The sequence below is a fragment of the Trachemys scripta genome, chromosome 3, assembly GCF_013100865.1.
Source record: "Trachemys scripta elegans isolate TJP31775 chromosome 3, CAS_Tse_1.0, whole genome shotgun sequence".
NCBI classification, from domain to species: Eukaryota; Metazoa; Chordata; order Testudines; family Emydidae; genus Trachemys; species Trachemys scripta.
This window is the reverse complement of record NC_048300.1, coordinates 54142106-54159072: the sequence shown is the minus strand read 5'-3', so window position 1 is coordinate 54159072 and position 16967 is coordinate 54142106. Positions and strand designations below refer to the sequence as shown.

At 41.7% G+C, this 16967-nt stretch overlaps 1 protein-coding gene and 1 long non-coding RNA gene across 3 annotated transcripts in view; one reads left to right on the top strand and one right to left on the bottom strand.

Annotated features, from left to right (window-relative positions):
* Nucleotides 1-1210: 1210 nt before the first annotated feature.
* LOC117874538 overlaps nucleotides 1211-16967 on the top strand; it is a 39728-nt gene continuing 23971 nt past the window's right edge. The window contains exon 1 of one of the 2 annotated variants that reach the window (XR_004645015.1): nucleotides 1211-1473. This is a non-coding gene — a long non-coding RNA (uncharacterized LOC117874538). The remainder of the gene's footprint in view (nucleotides 1474-16967) is intronic. The other variant, XR_004645012.1, reaches the window with a different exon arrangement.
* On the bottom strand, nucleotides 5670-15074 carry PCARE (photoreceptor cilium actin regulator). Its single transcript, XM_034764758.1, has 2 exons — nucleotides 11293-15074; nucleotides 5670-6036 (listed from the first exon to the last, which is right to left on the bottom strand). The coding sequence occupies exons 1-2, from the start codon at nucleotides 15072-15074 to the stop codon at nucleotides 5907-5909; spliced, it is 3912 nt and encodes a 1303-aa protein (XP_034620649.1). The 3' UTR covers nucleotides 5670-5906.

Here is a 16967-nt window from a genome sequence, read left to right as displayed (position 1 = left end):
GAACACACTGTGATCCACAAAGCCAAGTTAGGCACGTAGGCTCCCATACAATGAATGGGGAGAGACAGGCAATTTAGACTGCGATCCACAAAACACAGAACGCTAGACAAGGAGCCGCCTATGCTGGCCAATGGGAGGTGCTGGTGAGAGGAGTGTGGGCTGAGCCCTGCCTCTCTCTTGAAGATAGGTGCCTATCTCTGCTTGGCATTTCATGAACAGGAACCAGCTGCTTGGAGTCAGGTGGCTTAGGCACCCAAGGTATTTTTTGCAGGAATTAGGTAGACGTCTGCCTCGCTCCACACAAAGTAGTGGAGGAGGAGAAGGCTGCTGGGTGCCCACCTTATCACTTTTAGCCCAGTGGTTAGGGCACTCACCTGGCATGTGGGTAACCAGAGTTCAATTCCCTCCTCTCTGCCACAGGGGGGAGAAAAGGATTTGAACAGGGATCTCCCACTGCTCTAACCACTGAGCTTTGGGATATTCTGATGGTGAGGGGCTCCCTCAGTCTCTTCTGTTGAAGCTGATCCACCATGGACAAATAATGAGAGTGACTGGAGCAGGGGAGCTGGATCCAGGTTCTCCCACCTCCCAGGTAGATGCCCTAAGCACTGGGCTACAGAGTAAGTCTCTCTTTCTTACCTAATGACTATTTAGGTATTATCAACATTAGAACAGTCATTGGGGAAGTGGAAGAGGGTGAGAGAAAGAGACAGAATCTGTAGTCCACTGGTTAGGGCACCCCCCGCCCCCAGACACATGTGGGAGATGCTGGGTCCAGTCCCCCTGCTCTGATTTAGGTGCTTAAATCTGGGATTTAGGCACCTAAGTACCTTTGTGGATCTGAGGCTTAATTGCTCTGTGCCTTAGTTTCTTCCCGTCTATAACATGGGGAATAACAACTGCTTCTCAGAATAACTGGTTTGCAGGGACGACTTCATTAATGATTATGAAATACAAGCTCTAGAAATACAAGTACTGTTGTTATTACTATTTTATTTCATAGGGTACCACTAACTTGAGCAATATTCACAAGTCTGTTTCGAAGAGCTGGGATAGTTTTTGAAGCCAAAGGAAGCAATCAGACCCGTCTATGGTGTTTTCAGGTTGTTGTCTGTAGATGCCAAGGGCCTTGTCATTTCACACTGTTTAAAATTTAAGCAGTGTCACTGGTAGTTGGCGCTGGACCAGTTCTCAGTCTGGTAAAGGTCAGCAGATGAAATGCTGCACAGAGCACTTACCTCATGGCTATGCAAACAGCAGCTCCTGGCTGGAAAGCTGATACTGTTTGAATCTTCTTGCAAGACAAGTGAAATATGATTAGAAGCACAGGTGCAATTTTACCTTGCATTTAGCTTCACAAAGTGTACAGCAGGGCATGGCGTGCGTCTAGAGCTATGCGGGCTTCTTCTGCAATGAGGATCTGCTTCGCTGAACACTTTCTGGTGTTAACCCTTTGGCTGCTGCCTTCACAAGGTGAGTGTGTTTGCAGTAACTTTACATAGAATCTCAATTGAAATGAATACAATGTTGTCAGCTGGTACCAAATTAAACTTAAATTAGAGAGCAAAGGGGCTAATAAGCCAGGACAGTTATTAGTTATGCCAATCCTCTCCACTTGGGATCTTTTAGCCTAGGGGAACATATTTTTTGTTAATGAAGGTTCAATGTAAAATAATTGGTATAAGGGCCTTTTCCAGTTAAAAAGAAACCAAAATTAACTCACTGCACTTGAAACCATTTCCTTTATTTTTATAGCACATAGTACACGCTTAACACTCTGTGTAAGAAATCAGCAAAAATCATTTTGAATAAATATTTACACTCTTAGTATACAAATATATACAGAGAAAGAGAGAGAGAGTATATTCACACCTATATAATACATATAAACTCTGGGTTACTTTACAGCAGTAAAAAAATCTTACAAAAGTTATAAAACAGTTCGGTGCCAGGAATGTTGGATTTATGTGCAATTACAAGCATTGGCCAAAAATATACTGTAACAAAACTATGGCCACGTCGGCTGTCAGTATTGTCACTATACTGCACATCATGGCCACTCAGAACCTCATGCAGCAATAAGACTAAGAACATAAGAATGGCCATACTGGGTCAGACCAATGGTCCGTCTAGTCCAGTATCCTGACTTCCGACTGTGGGGTGCCAGATACTTCAGAGGGAGTGAACAGAAGAGGGCAATTACCGAGTTGTCCAGTCCCAACTTCTGGCAGTCAGTGGCTTAGGGACACCCAGAGCTCAGGATTGTTTCCCTGACCATCTTGGCTGAAGAGCCATTGATGGACCTATTTTTCATGATTTTATCTAATTCTTCTTTGAACCCAGTTATATTTTGGCCTTCACAACATCCCCAGCCAATAGGGTGACCAGATGTCCCGATTTTATAGGGACAATCTCGATTTTGGGGGCTTTTTCTTATATAGGCACCTATTACCCCCACACCCCTTGTCCTGATTTTTTACACTTGCTATCTGGTCACCCTACCTGCCAATGAGTTGCACAGGTTGACTGTGTTGTATGAAGTACTTCCTTATGTTTGTTTTAAACCTGCTGCCTATTAATTTCATTGGGTGATCCCTGGTTCTCATGTTATGTGAAGAGGTAAATAACATTTCCTTATTCGCTTTCTCCACACCATTCATGATTTTATAGACCTCTATCATATCCCCATTTGTCATGTCTTTTCTAAGATGTACATTCCCAGTCTTTTTAACTTCTCCTCATATGGAAGCTGTTCCATACGCCTAATCATATTTGCTGCCCGTACTTTTTCCAATTCTAATACATCTTTATTTGAGATGAGGTGACCAGACCTGTATGCAGTATTCAAGGTGTGGGCGTACCATGGATTTATATATTGGCATTACGATATTTTCTGTCTTATTACCTATCCCTTTCCAAACGGTTCCTAACATTGTTAGCTTTTTTGACTGCAGCTGCAGATGTTTTCAGAGAACTATCCACAATGACTCCAACATCTTCTTGAGCTAATTTAGACCCCATCATTTTGTATGTATAGTTGGGATTATGTTTACTTTGCATTTATCAACATTGAATTTCATCTGCCATTTTGTTGCCCAGTCACCCAGTTTAGTGAGATCCTTTTGTGACTCTTTGCTTTGGACTTAACTATCTTGAGTAATTTTGTATCATCTGCAACTTTGCCACCTCATTGTTCACCCTCTTTTCCAGATAATTTATGAACATGTTGAACAGCAGTGGCCCCAGTACAGATCCTTGGGGACTCCGCTATTTACCTCTCTCTATTGAGAAAACTGACTGTTTATTTCTACCCTTCTTTTCCTGTCTTTTAATTAGTTACTGATCCATGAGAGGACCTTCCCTCTTACCCCTTGACTAGAACATAGACTCTTGTTGTCCAAATGCTCAGTACCCCTTCTACATAAGCTAAAAGAGAATCTCTTAGCTATAAGTAGTATAGGTTCTATGACACACAGTTGAGCAATTCAGATTCTATCTAACAGAGGGTAGTAGTATAATACAAACTAGTCAGTTCATTACAACATATTCAGGCCAGCTCCAAAATTCTGCATAAGCGATGTGTGTTTTCATTTGCCAGGGAGTTTCCTCCCTGATGTCCAAGACAGTGCTAGGAAAGCCCTTGAGTTAACATGTCAGCACATGCATCACATCCTCAAGGGTATGTGATTTTCAAGACAAGAGGTCTTATTGGCTTTCTAGCCAGTTAGCACATACACCATGCTGCTTCTACCAGGACACGCATTGCTTCTGGTGAGTGGACTAGCAAAGTGCTCTTCCAGATCACTGGATTCCTGGACATTCTCTGCCAGCAGAAATCTTTTTGCAGAGGATATATCTACCATCAACTTTTCGCCTCCTTGATGTGCTATTAATCTTGGGCTAGGGCAGGACATGGTACTTGGAAAACATAAGTAAACACTTTTTGATAAACCTGCCATTTGTATAATATCGATGACAGGAAATTTTAACATAAGGCCTTAAGTGAGAGAGGAAATGAAATTACTTAGTAATAACGGAAAGGAATACAGGCGAGTCTCATCTTATGCGGGGGTTCCGTTCCGCGGTTAGTGCGTAAAGCGAAAACCGCGTATAGTCAAAATTACATTGAGTTGAATGGCGGGTGGAATCGCCCGCACTACAAGTACAGTATTAAAATTGTTATTTTTCTCTCTTTTTTTTTGTTTTTTTTTGGTTTTTGCCGACTGCATAAAGCTGAAATCGCACATGTTAAATGCACGTAAGATGCGACAGACCTGTAAATGCTATTATTGAGGTCTTTCACCTTGTCATTGGTGGAGAATGGCACTGTTTCAGTGTATTAAAAAGAAGACGGAGGAAGGCTGTCTTGTGGTTAAGGCACTGGATTGGGACTCAAGAGGTCAAGGTCCCATTCTCAGCTTTGCCACAGACTTCCTATGAGATCTTCTACAAGTCATTTCATCTCTCTGTGCCTCAGTTCCTCCTCTGTAAAACTGGTGTGTGAGGATAAAAATCATTTGTGTATGTGAAATGCTCAGATACCACAGTGTTGAGAACCAGAGAAAAATCTATAAATAAAGGGTAGGATTTTACAGGGTTCCATCCTGTCCCTCCGGATTTTACATTATCCAAATCACATTCGGAAAGAGGTCCAGTATTAGTTAAAAAGCTGCATACCAGTATAAAGGGGACCCTAATCCTTTGATCAAAGCTGAAAAAATACTGAACCTATATCTCAGTGGTTGCTCTTACAACCTAGTATTAACTAATGATCAATATCTTAGATTAGGAATGTGTTACAAAGAGCTAACAAGCTTTTGTGTCAAAACCTAGAGGTCCAATAGTCTGAAAAAACCCAATTGTTTTAAAAAATATACATATTGTGAAGGATTTTGGATGAAAGCCGTGGAGCCTTGGATCCAAAGGAGTTGCTATTTCACGTAGACGTTGGAGCTGCCTACCAATATCCTCTAGATGCTTGACAGTTAGGGGCCAATCCAACTGCCATTTAAGTCAACAGGGATCCTTCCAGAATCTTTAGTGGAAGTGGGATAAATCCTGTCTTAATTCATGGATCAAAAGGAGAACAGACCTTCCTGTGGGAGAATAGGATTCTCCCATATATACTGTAAAATGTGCAGTCGTGTAGGTGCTCTAGTATTTATAAAATGGCTGATTAGGTATTACAGTGTTTCTCTAAGAAGGATTAAGGTGGTTGTTCTGGGAACTAGAAGTGATGAGATTACACAATGGTTAAACATATGTCATAAGATCAAAACCTCTCTGCAGGAGGAATGTATCTTATTCTGTTTTTTTAAAAAACAATTTTATTTTTTATTAACTGGACTTGATTTTATTCCCTGCCTGCCCATGAAACACATAGGGTAAAGTCCTGACTTCACTTAGTCAGTGGGAGTTTTGCCATTGATTCCAATGGGGATAGGACTTCATCCTTAGCAGGAAAATGCAGGATTGTGGGGTTGATTTAAAACAGAAGCTTTGAACACCTCTGAATAAATGTCATATCACCTAATGTTAATTTCTGCACCTTTGTGACCATTTTAGTTAAATAGTGCAACAAAAGATTTGGCAGCAAGACCCTGTCTTTATAAAATAGTACTGATCTGACCTATGTCTTTCCAATATTTTATTGTTTCTGGTACTAAATTTAAGTCTTTTAGTAAAATTGTAAAACACCATGAAAGAGAGAAGCAGTTGCCAAGCACCCTGCTGATATTTAATTAGGAAGTCATAGCCAATTTGGGTTTGCAGGTGCAATTATATTGTACTTATTCCTCTTTGATATGGTCTGAAGCCATACTTTGGAGCCTGGGACTAAGATATTTAATCACACGAAGGTCCTCTGCCTTGAGCCATACCATCCATCTTCCAAGCAGATTGTATCGTCACTCCCTGTGGAGCCCCTGGCCCACAATGTAGAGTTCAGGGTGAGAAGCAGACCTACTGGATCCCTTGAACTCAGAGAAGCATGTGCTGTTCCAGGAATCACCCTCCTTTCTAGGGCTCTCCTCCATGCTGCAGATAGAAAAGAAGATTAAGAAAAGAGGATAATGAATCATGTCCTTTTTTAAAATGCTAAGGAGAGCATGTTAACCCGTTAAAACGAAATGCAGCAAGGCATTCTGCAAAGCCTTCCTCCAATTCAGCTGTTTAGTACAGTACAGGTTTTCTTTCTGGTCCCTGTTTCCTGGTGCCAAGTGCATTGTAGTCTCCTCTCCCTGAAACTCTGTTTGGAGCCAAACATTATAATATTTGATCACCTGAAAGCCACTGTGATGTGTTTGAATGTACAGATGGGCAAATAGATTCACCTACAGTAAGAGAAAGGCCTGAGCTACAAAGCTGGGATCCAGATCCCACAAAAGAGAAGTTTCTATCTATCTTATCCTAGGTACTTATAAGACCCTCTCCCCATTATTGTAGTAACTGATTGACTCATAATCTTTAATGGTGTTTAACCTCTATACAGCTGGAATTACTATCCTGATTTTACACAGGGGGAACTGAGGCACAGGGAGGCTAAGTGACTTGTACAAGGTCACATGGGAGGTCTGTGGAGAAGCAGGGACTTAAACCTAGGACTCCTGTATCCTAGGCTAATGCTCTAACCACTGGATTGTCCTGCCTCTCTGTTGTGGTGGAACTAGTGCTAGAATGGTACTGGATGAATAGATTTAGCCAAGTATATAAATAGAGGATTATGCATGAAGTTCTCATCCAGATCCAGACTTCCCCAAAATCTGGGAGGATTCATATTCAAGGTTTTGCTTTTGGTCCTGTGTCACTGAATCAGTTCCTCTTCTTTTCTCTGAAGTGAATGAAATCCAAATAGCTTGTATTTTAAGCGTCCTTCCATCTCAGCTGTGGGGGAGGGCTTTAATCTGAGAGCAACAGTACAACTGAAATACTATTTTTTACTATACACACATGCAGACAAATCCTGTTAAGGATTAACAGGATTTGCCTGAGCAAAGTGTCATGCGAGGTATGCCTTGAAAACGTGCCCACCAGCGTTGATTGTTACCCAAAGGCCAGGCTCAGAAAAGAGCAAAGTAGCTCTGTACATCTACCTATCCAAACAGCATCTAGTTGTCGTGGCTAGGATACTGAAACCTAAACCCACGGCTCTTGGAACTTATAAAGTAACAGTAGCTGTGCAGAGCTCTAGCTGCAGCTGTAATCGGGGCTAGTGACATGTTTAAGATCTTTTATCTGGATACCCTGCAGAGCTTTAAATGGGAAGTTTATACGCTTGGAGAGAGGACATTCACAGTTTTCTAGCGCAACACTGAGAGTGCAGGAAAACTAGCAGAGTTTCATATTAGACTGACCTACAATTTACAGGGCCCAAAGCTATTGATGCTCAGAATGCAATGGTGTAGAGGTAAAAACAGAAGTGGGTAAACTAATCTAAGCTAAACTCCACATTCCCCAAATGAAAAGTGAGTAAACTCCATTTATCTGTATTAACCCTCATCTATACTACTGGCAGAATGTGATGAAAGCTACCTCTCCCTCTGGTCCTGCTGCTGAACAGGGAAACTGGGCTGCTGAGATGAATTGCTGGGTCACCCCAGGATCCCACATGGTTGTTTGTATTTGCTTCTGCCTAGGGCCAAGCCTGGCAGCCTAACTATAGCAGTCTGTGTCCCAGCAAAAGGACAATTACCAGAGTACGGGGAAATGAAAGGAAAAATCCCAAAAGATGCATAGAGGTCTCAGAAATGGGGTAAATCATTGATTCTCCAACGCTTGTGTGTGGACTACTTCATAAGAGAGAAATCTTGTGGATCCACCTCGCCCTCTCCTCCCTAGTTCCCCAACTAATTAGTGATAGCAACCTCTAATAATCTAAAATATCTTTTCCCAACATAATAACATTGTGATTTTAATGTCCTACGGGCTCTCCAGGACAAGAGGCATGCTCTTACTGGAAAACTGAGGCTCTCTTCTTTCTGACAGTGTCAAGTTACCCAATTTCTGTCTCTCTAGGGTCTCAAGATTTCACACGTTAAACCTGTTGCAGGTCCAGCACTTTACTGTCTGTCTGGGCATCAGGACAATGTAATTCTGGGAAGAAAAAAAATACATTGTTCTGGAGGAGGGAAAGGAGGAACGTTTTTGTGGCATGTTGTTTCACTATAGAAACTGGCAATATGTAGCTGCCTTAAGGCTTTGGAATGTGAGAATATTATATATCCACTGAAATGTCTAATGGTTGAATGATTAACCCTTAGGCCCTTGTAAAACACCTGAGGTTTGATCAGTTTCCTAAATTCAGTGTGGTCAGTTCCTTGTGGTTAATAATGAGCTGGTAGGGAGTGCTATACTGAAGAAGACAGAGTTTCTACTTGCTGAGAGGCAGGCTTGGTCAGGACTCTTGCTTACAGTGAGCTCCAGGTAGCTCCACTTCCCCCTGGAAAGTAACCCCTGTTCTGGTCTGCACTCCCGATGTGTCCTGCCTCCCTCTGCTGCCACTTCCTGTCCCTTCTCACTGGCTGGCAGCCATCACAGGAGGTAGCTGTGCACATCAGGAGGCCATCCAGGTGTGGAGAGGAACTGACAGATCCCAGAATAGGTCCATGCAGAGAAGTAGGCTGGCAGCAAGAACAAGTCAGCCTGGTGGGAGAAGGCCACTGCTGGTTCTCATCAGAGAGAGGGTGGCCAGGGGTGTGGAAGGGCCCATGTTAGGCTTGGTGAGGAGAGAAAATGGAAGGTGGAGGGAATGGAAAGGAGAGGGTTAAAAGAGATTTGCCCTCAGCTGGGCCTGCAATATGAAGTTCACATCTGGATCTGAACTCCCCCAGAATTTGAGGGTGTTGGGATCCAGGGTATGGTGCAGGCAGATGCCTAGTACTGACATTTGAAGGGGAAATATTCTGATTTTTTTCTTCTGTTCAGGGAATGAAATGAGAAGCTGAGGCAGCCTTGTATGGCTAGTGAGCTCTGAGGAGAGTGATGAATCAGCATGTACTGTACTGTTAACGAAAACGTTAGGGCTATGAGTCAGTATCTGTGCCTCAGCATGCCAAGGCTCTGATCAGTGGAACCCGTTATATTTCAGTATCCTAGACCTAGAGCATGAAGTGCTGGTTCTATACGCAGTGATACTGGGTATTTCAATGGTTTAGGTAATATTCAGTGGGCAGATTCCTAAAACATCTGGCATCTGTCTGTCACCATGCATGCTATTATGGCTCTGATATGTATATTATGACATTCAAAGCAGTGTCTATAAAGCTGGGGCTGGGCAATTTATTTTATTTATTTTAAACCTATAAAAAACATTGCATCTTAAATCAGTCCAAGCTGTAAATAATGGGCCACTCTCACCCTGGTATATATCTGTAGTAACTCAGTGGAATTACTCTGGATATACATCGGTATAAACGGAGGGCTGAATTTATGTCAATAAATATTTCATTCTCCCAAAATGACTAAAGAAATTGATAGATATCCCAAAGAGTCACAAAATATAAAATATTTCATGAAAAGGATGATTTTTTTATGGTTTAGTGCAGTGTCTTTTTATATTACCATTTGTGTTGCAACAAACTGTAACACATAGATAATATGCATTGCTGAAGCAGAAATTAACTAACAATTTATAACAGGCTGCTTTTAAAATTCATCTATAAAACTGCCAGCACTTTCTTCTCATGAGGTTTGACATAAAACCTTTTTGAAAACATTTTAGCCAACAGACATTCGTATAGACAATGCTGATTTCACATTGCACATAAAAAAAAAAAAGTATCCTTTAGGAGATAAAATTTGCTTAGAAGTCACAGAGTAGAATGTATAATAAAACAGAGTGCAGGATGCAAAACAATTAGCATTTGCGGAAGGTTTTGTCTTTGTTTTATTTTGGTAATGATAACCTGGGATATACTGTCATTCACAGTACAGGAGAGAAGTTGGGGCTGACTCTGTTTTTCTGGGATCTATTTAGATTTAGTTGCTGAGCTCATTCCTGTACTGATGACATAGTTGTACACACACACACACACACACACACACACACAAAATGTGGAGCATAATTGCAAATATTTATTCAAGTGAGTAGTCCAACTGACTTCAGCAGGACTGCTTACATGAGTAAAACACTACTTGCATGAGAGGCTCTTAATTCTTTTGTGTATCTTAAAGCTTAATTAGCTTAAGGTACTAAGATGGGAAAAAATAGAACAACATTTTGCCCTTACGTGCCATTTAATGATTGCAAAATATTTTGCCAAAAATATATTGAGTATCATAGCCCCTCTTGTGATTTCAGATAGAGGTATACTCACTTTGTGGTTGAGTAAATTAAAGAGTAGGGAGATTAAAGGCCAAATTTTTCAAAAGTGGCCACAGATTATGGGTGACTCAACTGTTGCATGCCCATCATGTGACCCTTAGGACCTGATTTTTTTCAGAAGAGCTGAGCAGTCAGAGTTCCAAGTCCTTGGCAGCCACAGGTGCCTTGTGCCTTTGAAAACCAGGCTCAAATTGTGCACCCATCAACTGAGTCACCCATAATCAGGGACCAGTTTTGACAAATTAGATCTACATAATTAGGGGGTCGCTAGCTGGAGGATTCTCTGCTACTTGAAGTCTCTAAACCACAGGATTTGGGGACTTCAACAGCAGAGTCAAGGGAAAGGGGTTGGGATGGCTTTGTGGCCCGCATCATGCAGGCGGTCAGACTAGATGATCATAATGGTCCCTTCTGACCTTAAAGTCTATGAGTCTATGAGCTCAAGGCCTCAAGTAAGAATTTTATAAATAGAGCTTCACAATTTAAGAGGTCCCCGCCTGCAAATTACCTGTGCTTACTGCTTTGAAATATTTAAACACAGAATTCAACTGGGGAACTGGCTAGCTCAGGGACTGATAATAGGTTGCCAATTCAAATCCAACCTAAGGCATTAGTAATCTAAAGCTGGTACCATCTGAGGGTTATTTCATATCTTTTGTGAATTGAATCTGGTGATCTGCTGTAGTACACTTCCAAATGGCATTCATTATTACCCTGCTTGCCAGTCTCAGCAGACAGAACAAACAGGCTTGAATGACCTATGCAGAGTGACCTATCTTCTCCACCCTGACAGATGGTCTATTTAGGTCTTGGTTAAATCAATATTGGTGGGGATGGTGGATGTTTGCACTGCTATTCTGCACATAAATAGGACAGTTTTAACTGTACTAAGCTCTCATCAAAAACTGAAAAAAACAACAAAGCATAAAATACAACCCAAAGCGCTTGACTTAAAGTAGAATGTGTCTCACCTTGCTTGGTTAAGTAGAGGTTCACTGCCAGCTGAGACAGGAGCTGGAAGTCGAAGGTAAACTCCTGGTCTGCGGTCAGAGAAACTTCTCTTTATGAAAGGCTGAGGGTTGGCAGCACTCAGAGCCATCCTCCTCTGCTGATCCCCACACTGCCTGAGCAGCATGCTGTTTTTCTGGGCAAAAGCTGAAACTTCAGGCTGGCCTGCAACCTCTGTAGTGCAGTTGCTAGGTGGTGATGGAGGCGTGGCTTCAAATAAAGAAGGAGTTTCTGGGCAAAATATTGAACGTGCATTACTGACAACCTTTGGTGGAGAAAGCTGTTGCTCATCACCAGAATCCAAACTATTTTGTAGTACTTTGTGTGACCGTGATGGAGACGCTGGTGGAGAAGGGGTGGTGCAGAATGGAGGTGGACTTGCCTCTCTGCGCTGAGCTGGTGGGCTTGACAACTTCCGCTGAACTGGTGGGCTTTGTTTGCGCCCCACTGGAGGGCTAGGCAGTTTTCGTTGGTTTGGTGAAGAAGGCAGCTTCTTTTGCATTGGAGGGCTTGATACTCTGGGGTTAGCTGGAGGACTAGGTTGCCTGCGAGTAGGAGGAAAGTGGTTAAAAGTCTGCAGGATGTGTCTGGGATATGCAGGTGGACTTGAGAGTCGTTTCTCGGTGGGTGGAGAAGAAGGGGGTGTTCTTGTTGGGGAGATTCTTCTGACAAAAGCTGGACTTTTCTCATTTCTCCCGAGTGAATCAGGATAAATTTGCTTTTGGTTTTGCACTGATGCTAAATTTGTGGCAGTTTCTTTACTTTCTGAGCAGTTTCTGTTCTGTTTTGAAACTCCACTGGGATCTTGAAGAGGTATTATTTTATGCGATTGCTTATACAAATCTGCAGCCTCTTTCATTTCATTGTCCCTTTGGGATGCTAATTTACCCTCTTGGCTGTGGATGAACATGTTGGTAGAATTCAGCTCCAATGAATATTTTCTAAATTTGGAGTCCGACCCAGTGTTTCTTAGTACTTTACTGGCAATCATGTTGGGACTGTTGATATTTTTACTTGGTAAAAAGTCAATGGAATGTAGAGAGGCTTTTATCTTTGGAGAAATGTGCATTCTCTTTGTAGCATGAAGCTCTGTTTTGGCAGGCTTTTTGGCAATGTCTGAAGAGTTTCCTTCCATTATTGTACTTTCTTCAGACTCAGATAAGTCAAAAGAACTGTCCATTAGCATTTCAGGAGGTGGTGGTGGCAGGTTCTCCAAGTCTTCATCAGTTTCCTCATTTGTGTCACTTCTGCTTAATTCTGCAACAGGCGGAAAGGCAGTTGGAAAGTTGCAGTGGGATGCATTTGTGTTTGGAAGGTTTATGTCTCCTATTGGTGAAACACGATGCTTGTGAATTAAAGGTGCCAGGGCTCTCTGAAGGGGAATGGTGGGAGGAATCACTGGAACTCCAAACTTTCTAATGCATTTTATTGGTCCTAAAGTTCTTAAATGTATAGGTTTCACAAGGCCTTTGGAAGGACTAAAAGTTTCAATAAGTTTCTTGACAGATTTCCGAGGGGCGCAGCCACCGCTATTTAATTTCTCTATCCCAGGTGGCTCATTTTCTTTCCTGTATGATAAATCCTGTGTGGATGCGGTGGCTTTTATAGGCTTCCTTCCCCTTCTCTCATCTGGATGACTGACAGTGTTTTGCTCGGATTTATGTAAAGGGACCTTATCCTGATTAGGCAATATGCTGAAGTTTTTAGAGAGGGATGCCTTCAGTTTGTTGGTAGAAGATCTGGGTGTAACATGTTCAGTGTCCTGCAAGTAAGCTGCTGCTCTTGGCTTCAGGATCTCCTGCTTGCCATCTGTTTCTTTGTTCCCATTAAGCATATAAAATGTTTCTAATCTTTTGTTGAGATCTTTTTGGGTCCTTTGAAGTTCTAAAAGGGTTGGGTCTTCTGCACGGCTCCTGAGGGATTCCTCTGACCTGGACCTTCTTTGTTTAACTAAGGTTTTCTGGCTACCACTTGCTGTACTGGGTCTTGCTGTTAGGGCTGCTTTTCCACCTTCATCTTCTGTCCACTCCTTTCGTCCACATTTAGCTGGGACAAACTTGATTTTTTCACTGATCGCATCTTTCATCTTCAGTATCATCTCCTCATTCTCTGGATTTTCTATTCTTTTGATGGATGGCCTCCTTGTTTTATCTGTTACTGCAGGTGAAGACATTGGCCTTCTGGGCAGGGCATTCTTCCCCATTTCTGATAGACTTATATTATCATTGTCATCCTCCTCTAGGGTACTCTCTTCCTCTTCATTTGCAGAAGGAGAATCTATTGATTCGCAGTCTTTGAAATCTTTACCATCCTGGGCGGCATCAGACTGGAGGGAATTAAAAGAGGGACTTTTGATCACGTTTGAACATTGGAGCCTGGTGGAAACATTTTCTGGTGTTGCCCCAAGGGAAGAAGTTGTTCCTTTGCTGTGTACAGATGGGTAAAATATATCCTTAAAATGCCTTTCAAGTGCACAGTCATGGGATCTAGTTGTAACAGACAATGTGCCATTACACAGATGTTCTCCTGGTATTCTGTTGTGTTTCTGAGATGGATGATCATGTGCACAAGAATCGCAGCTTGTTTGCCTTCCAAGTTTATCTAGGGAATTGAACTCTTTGATAGATTCATTGTCTGCACCAATACCACTGTCTTCTGAATACAGAGCCCTATCATCAGCATGGGCCTGAGAGGAGACCACTGCAGAGGCTTCGAGCAGTTTTATTGCCCTTAGCAGGCGTTCATCAAAGCCTTGTTTTGCTTTAAGTTTTTCTTCCAAGTTGCTGGCTGCAGACTGTAAGTAGCTCCATGTCTCCTGCAGGGCACTGGAGGTCAGGGAAGCCACTGTTCCGTTTAGCAGCTGCATTTTGTTGACTGTATACTGCAATAACTGCTGCAACAGATCTGGCTGCTCTTTTGGATCCCCTTTTCCAGCTGGCCAAGCCAGATTTCCTCCCACCTCTTTGAGGAGCTCTTCCCCATCATTGGCAATTTCTTCCAAGAGCTGGTTGATTTCATCAAAGCGGAACACTAGAAAGCTCACCATCTGCTGTAAAAGCAGCTGAGTTTGTGTAGCCTGATTGGCCATACATAGGATAGCTTCGTATTTGGAGAGGTTGGGATTTAGGTAGGCATAAGCATTTTGATGAGCCTTAACAAGCTGATCTGGGAAATCCACCTTTTTCTCAGTCTTGCATATAGGTGGAGTGGATTTTTCTTTGGGTTTGCAAAGACGACCCTGTTTTGCTGGTTTATGGCTTTTTTGCTTCTTCCCTTTCTTTGGGGTTTGCTTTGTATTGCTTTCATTCTTGTTGTCCCAAGTGAAAGTTGTTGCCTCTGATTCGCAGGAGCTTTGCTTTTTGATCTGTATGTCTTCTGCTAGATGTTTTTGAGACTCAATCAGTTCAGACATGGCTATTTCAGCCTCTGTGGCTGTCCTCTCAATTTTCTTCTCTTCCTCATGAATCTCGGAAAGAGAGAGATCCTCAGATGACAAATGGAAGTTAACATTTTTGATCAGCTCTGATGTTTTCTCCTCCCTTTCCAGCTGGTGATCTTTCCCCAGAGACCCTCTCTGACAGAACTTGTCAATATCATAACAAGAGGAGCCTTTGACCAGCAATGGAATTGAAAATGCTTCGTCTCCAGGATCGACAGGCAGGATACCTTTGGGTTTATTCAAAGGATTAGTTCCAGTTTTTGCAACATGGTTAGCAATCTCACTGTGGGAAGGTGTACAGCCCATCCTGTCTCTCTGTCTGGCTTTATTTTCTGTTAAAAATATCCAGATGATCAGGGAAAGAATAGAAGACAATAAAACTTACTGTTTCATCCTGTATTGGAACATTTCATTTTTCTCCCAAGGTTTCATCAAGAATTCTCCTAGTTTTGTAGATAGCCTTGTTAATTACAATGAACTTTTCCTACTTCCCAGGATCCTGTCTTAAAAGAGCTACACATTGTCCCGTTGTATTTTGTTTCCTTTAAGGAGTTCTTCTACTGGAAACAAATCATGTGAAAGCTATGTTGGGTTAGAGCTAGTGGATTAAGAGGACTCATGTACTTGTTTCTGTCTTGACAGATGTCATGTATAAATAAGATCTTAAGCTCATTAGCTTAATCCGGCATCAGCACACATGCTGCGTTTGTAACGGAAAACTTTTTAAAAATACTGTATTGGAAGGCAAATTTATATTGATGTACTGCAATAGATAGCTTCTTTCCCTCCACTCTTTCTCCCCTCCCAAATGTCCCCCCCCCAAAAAAAACCCCTCTACAAATGGAACTTTGAAATCCAAAGGAAGAGATTGTTTCAGGCAATTTCTAGAAGAAACACATTTTAACAGGGGGGGAAATGCCAATCACAGCCCTTTGCGAGGAGGAAGGGTGACTTTGACAGAATACAGAAGAGCTAGGAGGCACAAGACATAGAATCAAAGAGGTTACAGTTGAGATGCCTATTAGGTCATCTCATCCAGAAATTTTCAATATGCTTCCACCTGCAAGTCCCAAACCATTCACTATTTCCTACTGTGACCTCCAAAACAAACAATTTTTTTCTCGAATGAACTTTCCAGGAATCCTTTTTTGCTACTTCAACTAGTCCCTCAACCTAAAATACTTCACAATAATCAAATATTTTAATTAATTTGGCAGATATGGCCAAATTGACATTAAGTGCATATACAAAGGAGAATTTAAAATTAAAAATATATATTTAGAAGTATAATTTGTGTTCTTACTGAAGTGTACATGCCACAATGCTCAATATTCACAATGACCCCACAAGATAGCAGCATTGCAAACTTCAAGCTTTCAAAAATTATGAGTCAGGCCCAAACAATCAGGAGGTTGGCTTAAAAATTATGAGATCTTGAAAAATTAAGACATTTGGGGATCTTTTAATTTATCTTCCAGTGTCTGAGCCTTTAGGGATCAATTTTTCAATTTTTTCTTTGCAATCATGATGGCTAGAAACTTATTTATTTATTTTTTTTTGGTAAGTGAAGCCTGAGATTCTCATAATCACATTACTCCAAGAGCCAAGGCTTTAAGGAAAATAAACAAACAAGCAAAACCAAATTTCAATATTGGGCTAGAAACACGAGGCCCAATTCTGCATCCCAGCTGAGAACTATTGATCAGACCATCTCCCAGGCCCCAATACAGGACTGTTCCCTTTTCATTTGTTGATACAATTACAAATAAAATAAAATAAAAAAAACTCCTCAAACTAACAACCAACCACCGCCGCCGCCCCTAGACAAACACCAACAATCCATTTCTTAAAGAGAAATCAAAAAAAGAAAGAAGGAATTAAAACTCTGCAATAAAACAGCAGATAGTTTAATTTTTAAAAAATGACTTCTCAAGGGTGCTCTGTAAAAGATAATGTAGAAAGAAAATTCTCCCCAAGCAAAATCTCTCCTTATGTTATTAAGACTAAGGCTAAATGGATTAAGATGATTTTTTTGTTGTTGTTTTACCTTCCAAACACAGCTTTCCTAGAGAAGGCAGCCATCTCCCAGTGTAATAAGGAATGGAAAAGGTGCTTGCCACCCACTCTAATTACTGTGTAGCATTAGGCTGCTTTATGCTGACAGAGCCAATCATCTCCCGCTAGCAGTGTGATCGCTAA